The sequence below is a fragment of the Drosophila albomicans genome, chromosome X, assembly GCF_009650485.2.
Source record: "Drosophila albomicans strain 15112-1751.03 chromosome X, ASM965048v2, whole genome shotgun sequence".
Classification (NCBI taxonomy): Eukaryota; Metazoa; Arthropoda; class Insecta; order Diptera; family Drosophilidae; genus Drosophila; species Drosophila albomicans.
Window position 1 is genome coordinate 24,971,723 of NC_047627.2, and position 21,846 is coordinate 24,993,568.

General features: G+C 33.7%; 1 protein-coding gene across 25 annotated transcripts in view; it reads right to left on the reverse strand.

Annotated features, from left to right (window-relative positions):
* LOC117578236 (small conductance calcium-activated potassium channel protein) overlaps nucleotides 1–21,846 on the reverse strand; it is a 107,845-nt gene that overhangs the window by 10,485 nt on the left and 75,514 nt on the right. For 15 of the 25 annotated variants that reach the window (XM_034263647.2, XM_052007247.1, XM_034263646.2 and 12 more), the window contains 6 exons: nucleotides 21,174–21,393; nucleotides 20,275–20,376; nucleotides 13,590–13,906; nucleotides 11,840–11,944; nucleotides 1,829–1,964; nucleotides 156–266 (listed from right to left, as the gene is read on the reverse strand). In XM_034263647.2, coding sequence (XP_034119538.1) covers nucleotides 156–266; nucleotides 1,829–1,964; nucleotides 11,840–11,944; nucleotides 13,590–13,906; nucleotides 20,275–20,376; nucleotides 21,174–21,393 — 991 coding nt within the window. Of the gene's footprint in view, nucleotides 1–155; nucleotides 267–1,828; nucleotides 1,965–4,325; nucleotides 4,462–11,839; nucleotides 11,945–13,589; nucleotides 13,907–20,274; nucleotides 20,377–21,173; nucleotides 21,394–21,846 lie in introns of all 25 variants that reach the window. The other 10 variants (XM_034263644.2, XM_034263641.2, XM_034263639.2 and 7 more) reach the window with 5 other exon arrangements.

The following is a 21,846-nucleotide window of genomic DNA, read 5'->3' on the forward strand; positions in this document are numbered from 1 at the left end:
AAGATTTAATATTCATATTCGATAAACGCAGTGATCAAAAGGGAACTCTTCGTTGTTGTTGTTATTATTATGTGTGAGAGTGTGTGTGTGTGTGCTTTGCATAATAACTGTTAGCTAAATGTGTATGTGTGTGTGTGTGTGGAGACGATCTATACCCTTTTGGTTAACTGCGTGTCCATCATGAAGTTGTGCACATGCTTCTCGGCACGAGTCAGCTCCAGTTTTCGTGAGACGACGGCGACGAGCAGCGCCGTGCAGCCAGCGCCCTGTAAACGATAGTTAATCGGTTATTAGTAATCGCATATCGATTGGCGTTCAACTATCGATTGACGGCGAAGATGGCAACGTGACAACTTTTTTTGCTGTCATCTTCATCTTCATCTTCATCTTCGCTGTCCATCAATCAGTCATCAATCAATTTTCAATTTTCATTTCATTTTTGCTTTATTTAATTTTTGTTTTTCGTATATTTTTGATTTTTATGGATTCAGTTAATTGTTGTGTTTTGGTTTTTGTTGGATTATACATTCAAAATGAGATAGTTAAAATTCCAGAACTTTGTTGCTTTCGATATTTATAGTATTTTTTTTTTTTTTTTTTTGGTTCATTTTCTTTTTTCTTTTTTGTTTTTGTTTTGCCTATTGAAATTGTTGAGTTGAGTACGAAGAAAAACGACTGAATGCATGAATGAATGAATGATTGAATGAATGAATGAGTTGAGTGTATGATTGAATGATTGATTGAGAGTGCACAAATGTATTCAAAATGAGGGATCGCAAATATTTTTGTTTGCTACTTTGATTACTTGGTTAGTTACTAAGAAGGAATTTGGAATCAGAATCAGAATCAGTTTTAGAATACGCTTTCAAAAGTTGTACACAATCTATAGATGTTCAATTTTCAATGTATTACAACAGTTAGAGAGAGAGAGAGACGGAGAAGGAGTAGAAGAAGTAGGAAGAGTACAAAACACACATACTTAACGTTTAGCTATAGAGAGCGAGAGAGAGAGAGGGAAAATTATAAGCGCAATTCAGAGTTTTGTTAGTTCAAGTTCCAAGTTTGGTATTAGTTTCTGGTATTTTAGTGGTAGTATTTTTTTGGTATGACAATTTCAATTAAGGACTACGACATGATCAATATATGCATGTAGAGGGAGAAAGAGCGAGACAGAGAGAGAGCGAGAGAGATAGTTAAAGATAGATATGAAGAGAGATAGACAGAGAGTGAGCAAGAAAGAGAGAAAGGGAGAGAAAGAGAGAGCGTCTGTGTGTGATTCGCTGGTGGTGGGTTAAAAAAAAAAAAAAAAAAACAGTATCGATATTCCTAAATTGCCTAAAACGCGATACATGACACGATACGATTAATGAACGATTCATGAACGGAAATCGAAAGTAAAGCTTGGTCGCTTAAGTATATATATATATATTGTATAGCATATAGTATGACATAGTACATGACATTAGTACTTATAGGTAGAGTACACTACACTATATATATTATAGGGTTATTTGGAGGGTAGGTATAACAGCTAAAGGTACATTTGCGGTTTGCTTGTGAGTTGGTTTGAGTATAATATAATATTGTTTATTTATTGGCTACAATTTCTTATCATTATCATTATTATTATATTCTTTTTTTTTTTGTTTGATTCTTGTTGTATGCGAGAATGTTATTTACAAGTGAGCCCGATTCGGATTTAAGAAATTATGAAAATGTTGTTATTATTGATATTATTATTTATTGGATTTGGATTTTGGTTGATGTGTGTGCACAGATTTGTTTCTATATACAATCTTTTTTTTGGTTTTTTTTGTTAAAGACTCACCATTATTCCTGTACTGACAGCGATACCACGTCCACAGTACGTATTCGGAACAATATCACCGAAACCAACACTCAAAAATGTTATCGCTATCAGCCACATTGCATTCAAAAGATTCGCATGCTCTTCATCATGAAATCTGTTGCATAATTATTTCGTTTCCACAGTCGACAGTATACAGTATATATTTCATATATGTATTAATATATATTTTTTGGTATATTTTTGTTTTTTTTTTTTTGTTTTTTTTTTTTGACAAAATATTTTTGGTGTGTGGCATTTTCGTATTTGGTTTTCAGAATTCGGTTTTGGTTTCGGATTCGTATTCATTTTCGTGAGACGCGATCAGGGACAATAAACAAAACACGAGCGCGTATTTTTTTTGGTATTTTTTTTTTTTTTTGAGTATAAAAATGAAAGGGAAAGAGAGATAGAGAAAAATATCGTATTGTTTTGGCTTAATATACACAAAAACAAACATATAAGTTGTATAAAAATATATATGTATATATCACAAATGAAAACAATGTTGGAAAACACACTTTCATCATACTTATATACTTATGGTATATTCAGAAAAGAAAAACAAAGAAAACTTCAAACGACAAACAATTCAAATTCAAAATTAAAAACAAAAGCATATTCAATAAAAGTAGTAAAGAGAAAAACAAAAACAAAAAAGTAGAAAACGGAATACAAAAAAAAGAAAAAACAAAAACAAGCTTTTCAAATGATATGCTGAGAGCGTTTAGTCCTGAGAACTTGAGAACTGATGACGGGCATAAAAGTGTGTTAGAGAGTTAAGATTAAAGATTTCTTACAATTACATATACTTATATATACATATACATATACATATACATATATATATATATAAATATATTTTTGGTTTCTTATTAGGACACACAAACAGTGGGAGAGTTCAATTTTAGATATATGTATAAAAGATATAATATACTATTATGAATGGCTTTTGTTATTGAAGGACAGCGACGTAACCGTGAGAGAAATCAGATAAATTTCTTTTCAATTCTGCAGTTCTTTGGATTATATATATATATATATATTGTGTTTTTTTTTTTTGTTTTTTGTTTTTGAGGTGCGAAACATTTGGTTAGGTGACTATCGAAAATTACACATGGTATTGCCTAAAGCTATATGTATGTACATATATACACACGCACACACTCGCACACACACACACACAGAGAGAGAATGATATAGATTTATATAGAGAAAGATCTGTTTATATATATGTACATAGCAATGAGCTGTCAACGAGGATTTGTTGCCCAACAACGGTCACAAAATCAAAAGTCTAGCAAACATACACACACACACGCACACACTAACATACGCTGGCTCACTCACACACACACGCACACACATAATCAGAGATGAAGCTTGAAACGTAAAATAGTGAGATAAATACATAAACATATACATATATATATACACATGAGTGTTGCGTTGTGTAATAGTAATAGCTGAAGTGAGTGTGTGTGTGTGTGTGTGTGTGTGCTTATACAGACAGCGAAAAAGAGGTAGAGGGAGAGCGCAAAAGACAGAGTGGGAGAGCGAGAGAGAGCGAGGGGAAAGTAATGTATGAATATGTTTGTATTAACAGCGACACACCAAATACGATTTATGCATGAATTGCTGCTGCTGCTTTTGTTGTTCTTGTTGTTGTTGTTGGTGGCTTTTGTGGTGGTGTTATGGTGGTTGTTTTTTTTTTTTTTCTTTCTTTTTGGTGCTGGCCTGACCGCCTACACACACATGTGTGTATGTGTGTATGTGATGATTTACAACAGAGCTTCCTCTTTACGTTTATGTTACTTCTTTTTTTGCGCTTTTCGCTTTTTGCTTTTTTGCACTCGTTTATGGAATGAACTAAACCCGCAAGCAAAACTTAATCAGACTAAAAAGTACATCGTTCACTCTGCATTAGAGACAAACACACACACGTACATACACTCACTCACACACACACACACGCATACATGTGTGTTGTTGTTGTTGTTTTACATTTCGCAGAGTTGCAGATTTTGATTTTTTTTTTATTCTTTCTTTCTGGTTGTTTTGATTGTTATTGATTTGAGAGTTAACAATTTGTTGATTTATAGATATGAAATTCGTATATGCATGTGTATACGTAACGTACTTGTTGTTGTAGTTTTGTTTTAGTATTAGCTGTTGTTGTTGTTGTTGTTGAATGTGATATTCATTGCTTATGTTTATGCTTGGCAACATTCTCGTCTGTTCTGCTAATGTTATTGTTACTGTTACTGTTAAGCTGCTGTTACTGTTACTGTTACTGTTTGTTGTTGCTGTAACTGTTCTGTTTCGCATTTGTTGTTGGTTCTGGTTTACATTTTTACATTTTCATTTTATTTTATGTTCTATACTTTCAGTTTATTATTCTTTGATATTTCTTTTTGTTTGTATTATTTTAGAATTCTTTTTTTTTTTTTGGTATTTGATTTTCTAGTTGGATACTTACCACCATGCCGCAGGTGAGGGTTATACCGCGTCCACAGTATGTGTTCGGCACAATGTCGCCGTAGCCGACACACAGAAATGTGATGGCCGTTAGCCACATGGTGTTTAGCAAATTCGCGTGCTCCTCATCGTGAAATCTTTTGTTTCAATCATTGTCATATTTTGCAATTCGTTTTGCGAGAGTGCAGTTCAGTATATTTTTCATACATATTTTGTATCGATCGATGTTCGATAACGATTTATTTTGTTGATAGTTAATATACATTTAGTTGGTTTTTGTTTTTAGATACGATACGGTATCATATCATATATATGTATATATATATATATATGTAGATCGGTATTCAGTAATTGGTAGTTGTTGTTTTTTTTTTTTCGGTATCGGTATCGGTATATTTGGTATATTCAGTATTTGGTATTCGGATGCGTATGCGTTATTCAAGTTGATAGATAATTTTTTTTTTTTTTGAATTGTATTTTTGGCGGTATTTTTGATATATTTTTGGATTGAGTTTTCGGTTTTCAGATTCAGATTTTTCATTTTGCAATTTGTGGATACAGAAGTAGGGTGAGAAGTGGAGTAAACAAATAAACAGATGTGAAATTATGTGAACATTTTTTGTTGTTGTAATTTTTTTTTTTTTTTTTTTTTTGGTTTTGAAAAGAAAAAACAAACAAATAACAAATAGTACAATATGTTTTTTTCTTTTCTCATTTATAGAATCATATATCGATCGATAATTCATTTTGATAAAGATAATTTTGTTGTTCATAATTAATAATTATTACACAAATCGAAACATAGAATCATAAACTATATATATATATTTATAATTTTTGTACATAAATATCAAAAATTAAATACGAATGAAGAACAACATATCGAAAGTAAAGACCAAAAAATAAGCGAATAAAAAAGTAGAAGAAAAAGTAGATGAAACGAAAGAGAAATTAAACAATAAACAATATAGATATTTATATAGTAGAAGTTGGAGAAGAAGAATAAGTTGAAACGAATCAAGTCCTGAGAATAGAGAAGAGGATAACCGGGTACAAATACATACATACATATGTATATACAGACACAAGTATATGTATATATATGCATACAAAAATACAATGACACACGACGATTCATAGGATAGAATAGAATAGGATAGAATAGAATAGAGGTTGAAGAGTTTTAAGGATTAAGCTCTGCACAAGCCGAAAAAATGCATTGTGAATGTTCGCAGTTCGCTGTACGGTCACACTCTGAATATACTATATATATGTATGTATGTATGTTTGGTATATATATGGTACGTTGCTTTCCGCTTAATTGGTCTAACTGTCTGACTAACTGGCTCACTGACTGACTGACTGACTGCCTCGTTTGCCTCGACTGGATTACGACTTGGACATGCAGCACATGTGTGTCTCACAAGAGCTTCAATTAGGCTGAAGGATGACCCGTTAAATACAAGCACACACAGACACACAAACATACGCGCAGAGGTGAAATGAAAACAAAATGGCTTTGTGAGTGCTGCGCTGCACCTGCACACATACAGTAGAGTGAGTGAGTGAGAGAGAGCGAGAGAGTTAGACAGCTAAAAGCTGGCGGCTGCGGCGGCAGCAGCTCAACCGTCGCTTGAGTGCTCCGTGATGAGCCTTCTACACTTGACACTAACAGCGCGGGGAGCTGTACATGTGTATGGCTCTGTGTTTGTGTGTGTGTGTGTGCGCGAGTGAGAGGATGTCGGTTACGTGTGGCAAGCTAATGAAGCCGAGAGCAAGAGAAGCTGATGAGCAAATAAAATGATAACTAACTATGCTGTGTACTTGCAATTTTATGTAACTCGCTACTAAGTACAGTGTTGGCTAACGACTAACACACACACTTTGTATGTGTGTGTCTTTGTATCTGCGGTGCGTGTGTGTGGCAAGCAAATGTCAAAATGTCGCTTTGATGGCCCTCGACAAACAAAGAAAAAACACTGAGCGCCACTTTGCCCCAAGCAGCTGCTCATTTAGTTGCTCCTCCTCTCACTCTGCTCCTCATCATACGCTGCTCCACCTCAAAGCCTAGTTATAAGTGTGATTGGTATCGTTATCGTTATCGCCGTCATCGTCATCGTCGTTAGTTACATACTTGGTTAACAAAGAGCATGCGGATATTGGGATACGAGATCCCACAGAGCAAAAGCTACATACGCAGGGCTTATATAGCAAAATCAATTATCAATTTTGGCATATACACACATACATACATATACATACACAGTTAAGTTTACATCATACATATTATGTTATTGTTTCTGTTTGGTTTTTATATATTGATATTTATTTAGCATATTCGATACATCGGAACATAAAAGGCATACATATCATACGTACAAAACGGAAGGAAGAAATTTGGCAAAATTCAAGAAATATTTACTATATTCTCTACTATATCCTAACTCTTAAGTGACCTATTTCTCTTCTTTCTTTAACTGAAGTTATGTTATTTTGCATACTTATCGATCTATTCGCTTGCTAACACAATCGGAATACATAGAGAGCAAAGACAAAAAAAAAAAGAAAAGGATTACGACGATATTTGCACAACAAATACCAGAGCAATGGATGAGATTATAGAATATATATTGTAAATATATATATGTATATATATAAGAGTACAACACTAGACTGTCAGGCATTCGCATGTAAAATTCTTATAAAGTTGTTCCAAAGAAAAAAAATGTCGACAAATCTTCTACAATAATGAAGGAGAGATAGAGAGAAGAAGCAGTAGTCCAAAGAGGAAAGTAGTCAAAATGAAGAAAACAACATTTAGATATTTTTATAATGAGGGGCAAACTTTAGCTAATAATATAAAAAAAAACGAAAAAAAAAATGAAACGAAAACCCAGACAATGACAATGGAAAACCAAAAATAAACGACAAATGCAAACGCGTTATAACAAAAGGAAAACACAAAAAAAAAGAGAAGATGTGAGAAAAATCTAGTAAATATATATAGAGGTATATATGTATATATATATATATATATATATATATATATATGAATGTTTTACAGAAATACACAAAATAGCACAAATTGTATTCGTAATGTGTGTTGTTTATCCATAATATAATCGCAAGTTGTTGTTGTTGTTGTTGTTGATGTTGCTGTTTCTCTTTGCCCTTTCTATATATTTTCTTCGTGTTCTTTTTATTGTTGTCTTTTGATCCCAAAATGTATTCACACATGTCTTATTTATGCGTTGTATCTCAAGGCAAACGACAGATGATAATCATCGCTTACGTTTCACAAAAAAAAAAACCAAAAACACAAAAACGAAAAGAAAAAAAAACTAAAAGGATAGAAATGAAAAGAGGAGAAATAAATGGTTAACAAGAAGGCAAAATAAATCGAAACGAAACAAAAAAAGAAAACTGTAAACGATACACACAGTTGTTGTTGTTGTTGTTGATGGTGAAAGTATTGAAAGGACGTCACAGAAGGACACGCATTAGCGATGGTATTTCATTATAAAGCTGATGAGCGAGCGAGAGCGAAAGAAAGAGAGAGGTGGTGGCGGTTGCGGGGAGGAGTGAAAGTGACACGAGAGAAGCGTTTGCCGCGTCATGGGGGCTTAGCCAAAGGTCACAAAAAAAAAAAAAAAACGAAAAAAAAATAGGAAGATACTAACTGAGGATGAAAACAACATGAACAAAGAGAAGAAGATGAACAGGAAAAGAAATAAGAACAGCAACAACAGCAAAGGAGTGACAAAAAAATAGCCAAAACAGATAAACAAAAACAAAAACTAAAATAAAAACGAAACGAAAGCGTGGAACAAAAATACGAAAAACGAACTGAGAAGAAGAAGAAGAACCCACGCGGCGGCAATAATGTATGAACGTATGTGTGTGTGTGTGTGTGAGTGAGCTTGTGGTTGTGGCTCTTGCGGCTTATTTATGAGTTATATTTATATGCACACTTACACACACACACACACACAACAACAACAACAACAACAACTTCTTCCGCATTTCGAGTATCTCACAAATGTTTTTTTTTTTTTTTTAGCTTGAGTCACATCTTCGCAGTCATTATCATAAATATTTTTTAGTTCTTCTCCTTTTGCTCCTTATTCTTTTTTGGCAATTGAATTAAATTGATTTTTCCGCTTTTCCTTCATTTTTTTTTGTTGTTGTGTGCCTTTTAAGGCAGTTTTGTTGTTAGTATTTTTTATAGTATTTTTTAAATTAAATAGTATATTGTTTGTTGATTTCGTTTGTATTTTTGTTTTTCGTTTTGATTTGATAAAATGTATTAAGTACTTTGTTACGTATACGACATGTTTCTCTAGAGCAATGCAGGCGTAGTTCAAACCACTTTTTTTTTTTTTTTTTTTTTTTTTTTTTTGTTGGGGGAAGCTTATTAAATACAATGTACGAGTAAAATACTTGCTCGTAAAACGAATGAAATTAGACGGAAAAAAACAACAACAACGAATAAAAGAAATTACAATTGCTCTAAGTACAGACACACACACACACACGCAAATACACACAGCCAGACACACCTACACAAACACACACACAATATTCAGATACATAGACACACCAATTAAAACACACACAGAATTAAGTTGAAATTAAGAAAATGTTGAAGAAAACAAAAGAGAATACAATCAAAAACAATTAACTTTAGTCAACGGGTATTTGGGGGAGGGGTGGAGAGGGGGGTGGGGAGAAGGTCTCTCCACAGGCAAGTGAGGTGGATAATCATTAAACAAAGTGACCGCAAGTGGGCAACGATAGAATGGAAATCGAAATGCAATAGAATAGTGCACAAAAGTATGCTAGCGTAGTACAGGGAAGAAGAAGAAGGCGATAGGGGGGCTTGATAGTATGCAAACATGTTATCGATAGTATGAGTAAATACGAAGAGAACTCCATTGATAAGCTGATGGCGTCACAGTTAATCGATAGTAGCGAAGCATATCGATTAATTTCAAGTCTGCTATCGATTTTGATGGTATGCACACATGTTATCGGACTCTATTGATAAGCTAATAGACTAAAAGGTGTTCGATAACAAATGTGCAGAGATGGTGTCACAGTTAATCGATAGTATTAGAGCATATCGATTAATTTCAATTCTACAATCGAGTTCGAGTACGCAAACATGTTATCGATAGTAGATAAGATGGGGACTCTATTGATAAGCTAATAGAGTGAAAGGTTATCGATAACATATGTGCAGAGATGGCGTGAAAGTTAACCGATAGTAGGAAAGCATATGAATTTATTCCAACTCTGCAATATGTGAGCACTTGAATATATTATGCATAATATTTGTCGATACATAACTCGACGCAAATATGTTATCGATAGTATGAGTAGACAAGATGAGGACTGTATTGATAAGCTGATAGAGTAGACTGTTATCGATAACAGATATGCAGTGATTGCATCAACGTTAGCCGATAGTAGGACGTATTAAACGTATTAACGATAGCACGCCAACATGTTATCGATAGTATAAGTAGAAAAGTAAAGAGTTAAAACAGCAGTTAATCGATAGTTGATGGACAAAAGGAAACAATAGAATGATAGACAGAATAGCGTTATCATCGATAAGAGCTTAGAAAGAATAAGCTTAGTTATAGCGAGAGCTTATGTTATCGATAGTATGAGTTAATTGGAAGTAAATGTCCTCACAGAAGATATGCTACAGGAAAAGGAGTTAAAACATCGATTGATCGATAGTTGAAAGACAAAACGAATGCATAAGAGTATGCGATAGAATTAGGAAGAGAAAAGCGTTACTATCGATAAATAGCAAAGGACAAGAGAATAGCGAGAGTATATCGAAATGTGTGTGTATGAAACGTAACTGACAAGAGAGTAAAGTAAAGTAGTTAAGTAGCTAAGCATATCCAAAATAAATATGTACAAAATGCTACGTTATTAATGGAAAAAAACATAAAGAGATTAAGATTACAAATTTGCCAAGTAAACGTTGAAGTAGAGGAAGAAAATTGCTCGACTACAGACAAAAAAAAAAGAGAAAACAATTTTGATATAACCTGGCTCAGACCGACTAACGCAATACACTATGGTAACTAATAATACACTTTGTACACACAGCTGCTCATCCTAACATAATTTGTTCTTTTCTTTTTTGCTATCTGCTTTTCTGCTTGGCCCACAATTTGTGCAAAACTTATGTATATAAAAGTATATATATATATATTGAATAGAGAGAAAGAGAGAGAGAGAGATAGAGGAAGATTTACATATTTTTTTGTTGTTGGAAGATATATATCGAGCAGTACAAAAAGAACAACAATACAACAACAGCAAGAGGCAAAGCACAGGGAAAGTGTGAGAAAAACGGAGAAAACGGTAAACGGAAAACGGAAAAACAAGCGACAGCTCCAAAATTGTCGTAATGTAAAATGTAAATAAAATTGAAACGCATGCAGGAATTATCCTCACAACACGTGACACTGACACTCGCTTCGAATTACAACCTCACGTCATGTAGCTGCGAGTGTATGTGTGTGTGCGAGTGTGTGTGGTTTTCGAATTGCATACTATTGTTAACAAGCACAGAGAGAGAAGACACATAGACACACACATGCTCACACAGACACACATCTACAAAATACAGAGAGATATGCAAAAAAGTTAACGAAAGAAATCAAGCAAATGGTTTTTGGTTTGGTTTTGGATTGAGTCTCGTTGTGTGAGTGTGTGTGGGTGTGTGTGTGTGCAGAGGGGAGAGCGGGCGACAGCTGACTGAATTGAGCATGTTCTCTATTTTTTTTTTTTTTTTTTTTGCAGCAAGCTGTGCTTAAACCCTTTTAATACAAAGTTCACAAAATTCAGACTCATTGAAACTCAGTTGAAATTTTTGATGAAAGAAACATTCAAGTTAAGCTCCTCTCTTTAAATTTGAATAACTTAATCTTTTTTAGTATTTTTTTTTTTTTTTTTTTTTGGCATTTGGTATAAATATATATAATTTTTTTTTTGTAGTTGTTGTTTGTTGCTTGTTTTAGTTTTTGGGTTTGGTTTTTGATTTTGGTTTTTGCTACGAAAGTACTGAGTGTGGTTTGTAAAAAAAAGTTGAGCGTACACTTTGAGAGACATTACGTAATGGCTTAGCACATACAATTTATGTACATAAAAGATAGTAGGCATATACATATATATATATATATGTATATTTATATATATATATAGAGTTATGTCAAAGTATTAGTGGCATACATTAAATCGGATTTCAACTCAAACACATTAAATCAAAATTCAAAAATAATCCTCAGAGAAGTTAAGAAAACGAAAAGCAAAATTCAAATCATAATAATACAGAATGAAAAAAGAACGAAAAGAAAACAAAATCAAAAGAAATCATTGAAGTAACAACCATTATATATAATAATTACTACATAAAAATTACTATATATATGTATTATATATATATATATTTCATATATCAATCTCTATTGGACAATTGAACAACATTACCTTTCGCATTGCCGCAAGGTCCACGAGGCAATTATCCACAGCGAGACCATAAAGACCAATAGAACCGTTCCCGGGCATATTGTCATTAGTGTTTTTAAAACGAATCTGCAAATTCGAAACAATTTAATAGCACCACATAAAGTTTAGATTCGTTCATAGAGTGTGAGTAAACTGAAAATGTAGGTAACAGACTGAAAGAAGCTTGTGTTCTATCACCAAAAAAAGGTACAAAAATATTCCAAAAGCTGTATTTCGAAATATACCAAGTTCATATACCAAAACTACGAAAATATACTGAAAGAGGCTTGTGTTTTATCTAAAAAAAAAAAATACAAAAATATATAGCAAGGGCTGTATTTCGAAATACATTAAGTTCATATACCAAAAATTCAAAATAAATATACTAAATACAAATATACTATTAAATTCGAAATTCAGTATATGACTTTTGGTATATTTCAATAGTTTTTCGGTATATTTCACCGTCGTACTATTCCAATTAAATTTAGTATATTTAGACATTTTTTTTAAATATAGCTTTTGATATATTTTTAGTATTGTTTCGGTATATTTTAGCGTTTTAACTGTTGCATTCGAAATGTAGTATAATATATCGAAACACTTCTACACTTCAAAAATAGCGTTCGGTATATTTTAGTATTTTTTGGTATTTGAAATCGGTATATTTTATACTTGTATACTATTAGTTTCGAAGGTATACTATATATCGATATACTACCACATTCGAAATATAGCTTTTGGTATGTTTTAATACTATTCGGTATATCAATTTTGTATATTTTACCATTATACTAATATATTCCAAATATAGTATATCGATTTTTACATTTGAAATTTAGCTTTCGGTATATTTTAGAATATTTTCGGTATGTATGATAAATTTCGTCTATTTATTTTATTTAATACCGCACTCTTTTGCTTTTACTGAAAATTTGTAGCGTGCATCTAAGCTTTGTCACTTGTTTAAATTATCTACTAAATTCACTACTTGCATTTTTCTCTCTTTTATATTTAGTTAATATTTAAAATAATATTTCAACTATTTTTTTTTTTTTTTTTTTGCTATGTTCATCTTTCTATATGATGTGCCACAACATTTCACTAAAAGTCGCTTGCTTTTTACTTGTTATTTCTAAGTTGCTCTTTCTCGGTTCACTGCAAAGTATTTTTGCAACGAGTTTTATTCCGGCTTTCATTGCAATTAATTTGACTTTATTTTTACTTTCGACTTTCAATTATTTTTAGCTGCTGTTTATGCCAGAGAAATTCTGCCTGCTTCTTTTCTCTTCTCTTTGCTTCTATTTTCATTTTGTGTTCGTTAAATATTCAGTTTATTTTTAGCTTTAGCTTCAGCTTCAGCTTTAGCAAAATGCTGCTTGTCTATTTTAAATATGGCTTCCACTCTCTCTCTCTCTGTCTCTGTCTCTCTTTGGCGTTTTTAATATGCCGCTAGTTTGGCTCTCTTTAGCTGTGCTTTTTAATTTTTTGAATTCGCATTTACTTCTCATGTGGCCACCGCCGCTCGCTTGGGAGCTTTTCGTGTATCCTTTCATCTAGCTGGTGGCTGACAACTGACAGGATGGCTTATGGCCATTAAATATGCATAATCTTCCTGCTCGCGGTCACTTTGAGGTATAATCAGTTGGAGTTGGGGCAACATTTTGGGGTTAGGTTGGGTATTTAGTATTTTGGTATTTGGTATTTTTGAATGATTGTGTGTGTGTGTTACCTTGTGTTAAAATTAATCCTATTGAGAGCGCCGATGCTCCGTGATGATGCGTCTGTGAATAGCTTTGAATGAAGCAGCATAACGCGGCAGATTAAATATAATCGAAGGAACATAGGTAGTGATAAAGCTACGTCGTATGGCACCATTTCGGTGCCAATTGTTTTGTTCTTATTGGCCAATTTCGTCGTCCACTGGAAATAGTATTCGCCAGGAATTGGATGTATAGCGCATATAAAAAGTTCTAACCCTATTTGACTAATTCGTTGCCATGTCATTGCGATCCTCCAATCGTCGGCGCAGTTATCTATCATGAATAACTGTTGTTGTTATTGTTGCAATTTATGCATTATTATTATTATTTTGTTGGTTTGTTCATAATTGGTTGTTTGGTGGTTTCCGGATTGCGTTGCGTTGCGGTTGCGAGCGAAACAGAACGAGAGAAATGGAAGAAGAAGAAGAAAGGAAAAAAAATAGAGAAGAAAATTAATTATTAAATATAATTGGAATTTTATTGATTTGGTATTTGCGACTAAACAAAATGAAAATACACCCAAATACGAGCATGAATTATTTGACAAGTACAACGTCAATGAGGTGTACATATACATACATATATATGTCTACGTGTGTGTCTGTGTGTGTGTGTCTCACTGTAGTAGTATAGTGGTGTGTGTGTGTGGTGCAAAGTGTGTTAAAGCATACATAGCATAGGCAAAGAGTAATGGGAAGGTGTAAAAGCGAAACCTGCTTGTTTCTGTCTGTTTTGCTTTTTCATTTTCTTTTTTGTTTTTGTCGTCTAACTGTATCGCTGCTGCTGCTGCTGCTGCTTCTTCTTCACTGCTGCTGCTGCTGCTTTTCTCCTCTCTCTGTTCATCCTTCGCATTCGACTCGCGCTGTTGACTGCACCGATAAAGCGTGTATCGTTTATCGTTTATCGGCTCATCGCTCGTGATTATGGTAATGTGTGTGTGTGTGTTTTTGTGAAAGTGTAAATTAGCCAACACAAGCCAAAAAACTATGTCACTAAATAATTATACTATATATAATATATATGAATGCACATGTGCATGTTTCTGTGTATATATGTGTGTGTGTGTGCCTCATTTCGCAGGTGTGCGTGTTGATGTGTGTGTGTGTGCAAAGTACTTACTGCTTAAAAGGTAAACGGCGTGCGTGTTCTCGTGTTGTTAGCACATTTTCTCTTATTCAATTCTCTTTTTATTTTTTTTTGGTTTGGTTTGGTTGTCTGTTTTTATTAATTTGGCATTTGTTGTTTACCTTTTTAATTGGCTCAAATCAATTATTGAAATTGAACCAAATCGTTCACTTAAGCTCATCTAAATCGCCTCTTGAGTTTGGATTTGGGATTTTCGACTGTCGTTTGTCGTTTCTAGAGTGCAGCTGCACTCTTAAGCACTTAAGCTGCAAGCTGTGCGACAAATTGACATTCGTCTCTGGCTGCGAGACAGAGACCGAAAGTGGGCAACGAAACGGTTCACACAAGGGGACGAGAGAGAGAGCGAGATGGCGAGATTGCAGGAGTGAGTATGTGAGCGGAGACTAAAACAACAACAAACATACTTACGTACATACATACGTATGCTTGTTTGCTGCACTCATCATCGATTAGGTGGACAGGGGGGCGGGGGTCAAGCAGGAATTTAAATTCTATGCAAGCACTCTCGAATGATTAATTGATAGTACTATGATTACCAGCGTTTGCTTCGTCGCTCAATTGCGATGCGGTTGCTGCACCAAGTGTGACCAATTAGCGTTAACACTTCTTAGAGATTATTTTCTAGACCAACAATTGAAATTCAAGCTCGCTGCCAATTTTTACTTAATATTTTAAATGCAAAATTAGCCATATTTAAAAAAAATTTCGGACAAATACATATATTCATATTATTGTTTGTGTCAAATGGCGAACTGCATTTTCACACACTTTTCGCATAATTGGCAATTACATTGTTAATTTGATTTGCACTGCAATCGAGGAAACAAAAAGAGACATATTGACAGCGAATAAGTGGTTGATAAACGAGCCTGAAAACATTCGACAGAAGGTCAATTAATTGTAAACACACGAGTTCGCGTATCGTAATTGGAATCGGTTTCGGTATCGGTATCGGTTTTGGTATCGGAATAATGTGGAGAATAATAGAATCATAGATCGAATTGATTAAACAACAGCACACTAACACACAATACAATCATAAGCACATACTACGTATTGTAGTATTGTAGTAATCTCTATATAGTATATGTATATGTAGTCTAGTCTAGTACACTACTCACACATTGACCAACGAATCACATTTGTGAACAATTTGCGAATGGTGCGAATGGCAAATACAAATTGAGTTGCTATTAATTACGAGTATTGTTGATGGTAATTTATGGTAAGTAATAGCAGTAGAGTAAGTAGCTGGGACAAGCCGTGTTTTTATTTTGTCTTTTGTTATTGTTGTTGGTTATTCAATTTATTGTTTAACAGGACTGCGAAATATTTCGATTTGTTTTTTTTTTAGCGGATCTCTACTTTGAGTATATTTTGAGTTAGTATTTTTTACTTTACGTTAGCATATGAGACATTCGCAAGTTAAGCCGATTAATCGATGCTGAGAAACTTAACGTTATAAGGAAGTTGAAGATACTATTTGGAATTATCGAAAGTCCTGTGAATAGTTTTCTATTGTCTCCTTCATTCATTTGCTTTAGCATTTTCATTTTTTGATTTGATTTTGATTTAGATATTTGATATTGCAAAATCGAAGCACCGTTCGAATCTTTAGAGTGATTAATAATATGATTGAGATGCTTATTCCGAATCGACTTAGCAATGAGAATGCTCATATGTGTGCGTGTGTGTTTCGTTCTGTACGTGTGAGTGTGAATCCGTGTATATGCGCGTGTATGTGTGTGGACGGTGTGTTCTTTATGCATGTCTCCCAAGTTACATATGTAAGTAATTTTGTTGGTTGTTTGTTTTGATTTTGAGTTGTGGACATTTTTTTTTTTTGTGGGGATTTGAACTAAAACTACACAAAAGGCCCCATATAAAAAAAAAAAATACGACTGGTGATTCAAGGTGCAAACTAAGCCACGTTGTCATTTTGTTGTCGTGTCGTGTTCACTTGATCAGCGGTTGTTGTTGTTGTAGTTTTTTTTGAGCAAAAAGCAAAATCGCCTTCGTTTTTGGTTTTGTATGCAATGCACACAATTGTTGTTTGTGACGAGTTGGAAAGCCGTCGATCAAGTCATCGATTTATCGATAATTACATAGCAACTTTCATATGACGCGAAGCTCGCTGCTATGAGCTTGCCATTCGGCTTGTAACATAGAGCTTTCTGTTAACTAGCCTTTACACAATGCGCCATTTTGGAATTGAATCACTTTTGACTACGCGTATATGTATTTAACGTGGAATTGAAGGAATTCATAAACAATTGTGGAATTGTGTGTTCGATAGCTTTCCAGCTCTGCGATGTGCATACAAAACATTATATACATATTGCATATTGGATGATGTATCAACAAAAATGAGAGACACTGGCTGTTGATCTTTGAAATTGCTATTGAACTATATACATACATACATACATACATCGATACATACATACATACATACATAGGTATACGCTACGTATTTTTGAAACTAGAGAGACATCGAATGGGCACAAAATGCTTGCTGTAATTTATTGTTTACGTTTTCTCATTCTTTTTGTTCGATTGATACATACACATGTATCGTATGTACACACATATATACATATGTAGATATATGTATGTAGGATTCATGTATAGATCTCTCTTTTACGAGATGTGGCGTTTGATATTGCTTGTAAGTAGTTGTAGTTGTTGTTGTTGTTGTTGTTGAGTTGTTATTGTTGTTGTTGTCAAGCTACTCTATGTTGTTGTTATTTGTTGTATTTGCTGAATGTAGTTTTCGTATTTTTGTTGTAGTTGTTGTTATTGTTATTGTTGTTGTTGTTAACCATATATAGTATGTATGGGGTACATAACACTATGCATGTAGGAATTACTCACAAATATTTATGATGTATTATTATTATATAAGTATTACTTACTGAATTCTGCAAAGCATAATTGGAAGGTAATTACATATTAAAATTTTTTTACTTTAAACATCAACATTAATAGAATTTGGGGGGCGGGGGGATTAACATTTAGTTCGGATTTATTATATAGAGAACAAAGTTTGTTGTTTGTATGAAGAGATTACGAAAATGAGCGACGACGATTTGATTTATATATAAACTGATAATTGCATCTCTATACATATGTACATATATATTTTCCTATATATATACTATGTATATCGATTTGAAGCTGACTGATATCGTTTTGTTGTTGTTTTGATTTGACTGACTGATTGATTGATATTGATATTGATTGATTGATTGACTGATTTGAACATTCAATTGATGTAGTTTTGAATTGAGAAAAAACTAAAACACAACTAAAGAAATGATATGCAAGTGATAGAATCGATTTGTTGTTGATTGAGAGATTGAGCGGTGATTCTGCTATTCAAATTGTTTTGTAGATATTTCAATATTTTCAATTCAAATTTTTCGAAATGTTTTCCATTAAACGACAACTGAACACAGGACTCACAGGACTTTCTCATTTATTGTTATTCCTCGACAAAATATGATTCAATATTGTTGAGGAACACATCACGTTTGGATTGGTTCTATTAACATATTATTTTCAGTTTGGGTAGTGTTTTTTTTTTTTTTTTTTGGTTTACTTCGCTTGGGAGAGACGCATTTAAAAAGGTAAGACAATCGAATTGAATCGAAGCAGTTGACAGATTCGACTTAAAAAGAAAAAACTCTTTCGTTCAAGTTTTATTTTAAAGATTCGACTTAAATAAAACTCATTAGTTCAAGTTTTCTTTTTTTTCTGTGATAGATTTCACTCAAAAACTTTTTAGTTCAAGTATTTTTTTTTTTTTTTTTTTGGAGTTGATATAAGTAATATAGTTGTAATTTAATAACGAGTAACGAGTATTGTGTGCAATGTACCGTGATGTCATGTAATTGTAATTATGTCATTTATGTTTCATTCAATATAATAAAAAACGAAATACAAATTAGTTCTCCCATGCTCTCTCGATATATTATATAATAATAGGTATTGTAGTGTGTAGTTCTCTCTCCACTTTTCTTGTTTTTTTTTTTTTTTCAATTATATATTACCATTACTCATGCGAACAATTTAATACATGTGTGTTTGGTATTTGCTAATTTGTAAACACAAAAAGAAAATACGAGTAGGTGGGTGTGGCAAATGAGGAGGGAGTTAGTAGGTGGATTTATATTCTTTTTTTGTTTTTTTTTTTTTGGGTCAAAGGTCGGTCGGTTGAACGAGCGAGAGAGAGAGAGAGAGAGGACGGGGAAGTCAGGCAAGTCGCAAAATAAATGATTGTGTGCTGTACATGCTACTGGTCAATTGGTATTAAAAGCGCATGAAATAACAATGATAACCCAATTAACAATAATAATTGTAGTTGTAGAACTATTTTAACCGATCGACTGACTCTAAAAAAAACTAACTCAGACTCGAATTATTATTCTTTTTTTTTTTTGCTAAATTGTCAAACTCACTGATCTCGTTGGTTAGAAGTAGAAATAGAAATACGTGGGTGATTTTTTTTTTTTGGTGGGAGGGAGAAAAGTATTGAAAGTGATGAGCTGTATAGATATGGTGGCATTATGCATGTATTTACAATGTAAAAAAAACAAGTTTTTTTTTTTTTTTTTAATTTAATTTCTCTTTTTCGTACTAGTATCTTTCTCTATTCGTTGTTGATGAATTTGAGTTGTTGTTGATGTTGAGAATAATGAGCACAGGATATTTTTTGAGGTTTCTCTTTCGTTCTTGAACCCATTTTTAAAATATTTTGCGGGGGAGGACAAACGGAATGACAATTTACTTGTAGTTTAGCATTCAAAATATTTGCTAGTTTTTTTATTTTATTGCAATTAAAATCGACTTTAAATATTACTCAAAAAATACACAATAATTAAAGTTGTTGAATCGAGTCTTAGGCTTTGCATCTTTGAAATTTCTTTTGCTGCACTTTTGTTTTTTGTGTGTACAGTTGTTTTTTTGTTGTTGTTGAAATTTACTGAGTAGGGGACCGTTAGCTGCATGCATGTTAACGGTAACGATAACGATAACGATAACAACTGTAAACACAAACTGTATGCGCCGATAACAATGCTTAATACTCGTTTCTTTTTTTGGCATTCTTTCGCTACGATTGTTATTATTTGATTTATTGTTGTGGTTTAAGAACAGACAAAGAACACACAAAGATTACAACAAATAACTGCAATGAGGTGGGTTTTGATTATTTTTTTTTTTGAGGGCTCTACGCTGGAGCTGGCTGGACAGTGGTTAAATGACGGAGGTGAAACGGGGTGGAGGGGGGTGGGGATTAACATATTTTTGAGGGGGTTTTTTTTTTGGGATGTTTTACGATAATGCATTTGGATTTTGGGGTTAACGAGCGGGCAAACAACGTGGGGCGGGGGACTAGGGGGGCGGGGGATGTCATAACAGTGAGCGGGGAGGACGATGGCAACGTTAAAACAATAACGATGACGACCATCAATAACATCTGCAAGAGAAAGATACAATTGCACTCACTCTCACCTGCACTTCCAAAGCATGGTAAGCTACTATAAGTCCTAAAAGAATCACAGTCGAAACAGATATTAAGGTTTTTAACGCTGTCGAGTAAAACGATGCCTGCAACGAGAAACGAATTCATATTAAATATATAACGACTTACAACACTTTATCGTTACACGTTAGTATAATAATAATAAGTGGCTTAATTCAATTATACAACATCACTCGTTATGCAGCGATTTGCTTTTATTGCTTGAAATACATTGAGCGAGTAACGAGTAGCGTTGATTTTTGACTGAGTTTAGTTCTATAATTGGCTTACTCGTTAGTAGGTAACCTACTCGTTACTTGGTGGAATTAACGAGTAATTGGTAACATTTGGTTTTATATTTTGATTGCTCGCTAGTTAATCTTTCGGAGGAGAATTGAATTATACGTTAGTTGTAATCGCCACTCTTTGTCTTACTCGTTACTTGACTAAGTTACGAGAGATTGTTAAACTGGTTTCTGTTATTTTAGTCATGCATGTATTAGACATTTTTGAATTACTCGTTGCATGACCATATTAACGAGTAATTGCTGGTCTTTGGCTTACTCGTTACTTGTCCATATTAACGAGTACTTGTTTATGTGCGGTTTACGATCACTCGTTAGTTAGTCTTTGTATTCAATGTATTCATAGAAGCAAACTTTAAAATTTGTTTTATTCGTTACTCGCCAGTTGCTACTTAATCAAATTAACGAGAAGCTGTCAATGCTTTGCTGCTCGTTTAAATGTTTAAATGTACTTGACTCGTTTCAAGAGTGAATTGACGAGTGATCATTAATCTTTGTTTAGACATAAAATATTTGGACTACTCGCTACTTGAAGTAACTAGTAAAAGAGAGAGATAGAGAGAGATTAGCAAGCTTACCTTTGTGTAGACGCCGGCACTACTCAGTTCGTTTTCAATGACCATCACGATGATCCCGAACATACCCATGACGAGGGCGTAGTCGCTAATGCGTTTGCGCTTCTCGAATAAAGCTTTTCTCTTGCCCAGGCGATAGCCCACATTGGGTTTGTGTTTGGCCGAGTTTGTTGATGGCTTCCTGGACGTATTGCCGCCAGTAAGCGCACGTTCTTCCATATACCTGCAAAGAGATAAACGAATGTGCTCATAGAATGTGTTTCAATGGTTAAACGAGAGAGAGAAAAGAGCTCACTCACTCACTCGCTCAACAAACGCTTCCACTTCATATGCACCAACTAAACTAAACTAAACTAAAGTATCAACTATTTTAGATGGAGATACATATACTCGAAGACTGCTGACAGATTCTTTTGCTGGCTGGATGGCAACGCTTAATAAATCTTCAAAAGTAATAGTTGACAGGTTTTGTGTTCTCGTTCGTCTGCGAGTATATTTTGCTATTCTGCTGCCTCATGAAAATGTGTCACATCAATTTTGTATCCAAAAGATACACAAACAAACAGAGCAGATTGTCCTCGCCCCCTCCATCTCAATTCCCATCGAAGAACTGTCTGTATGGCTCTATAAAATGCTGAACTGTGCCAAATTGAACGTTATTGCAACACATTTTCTA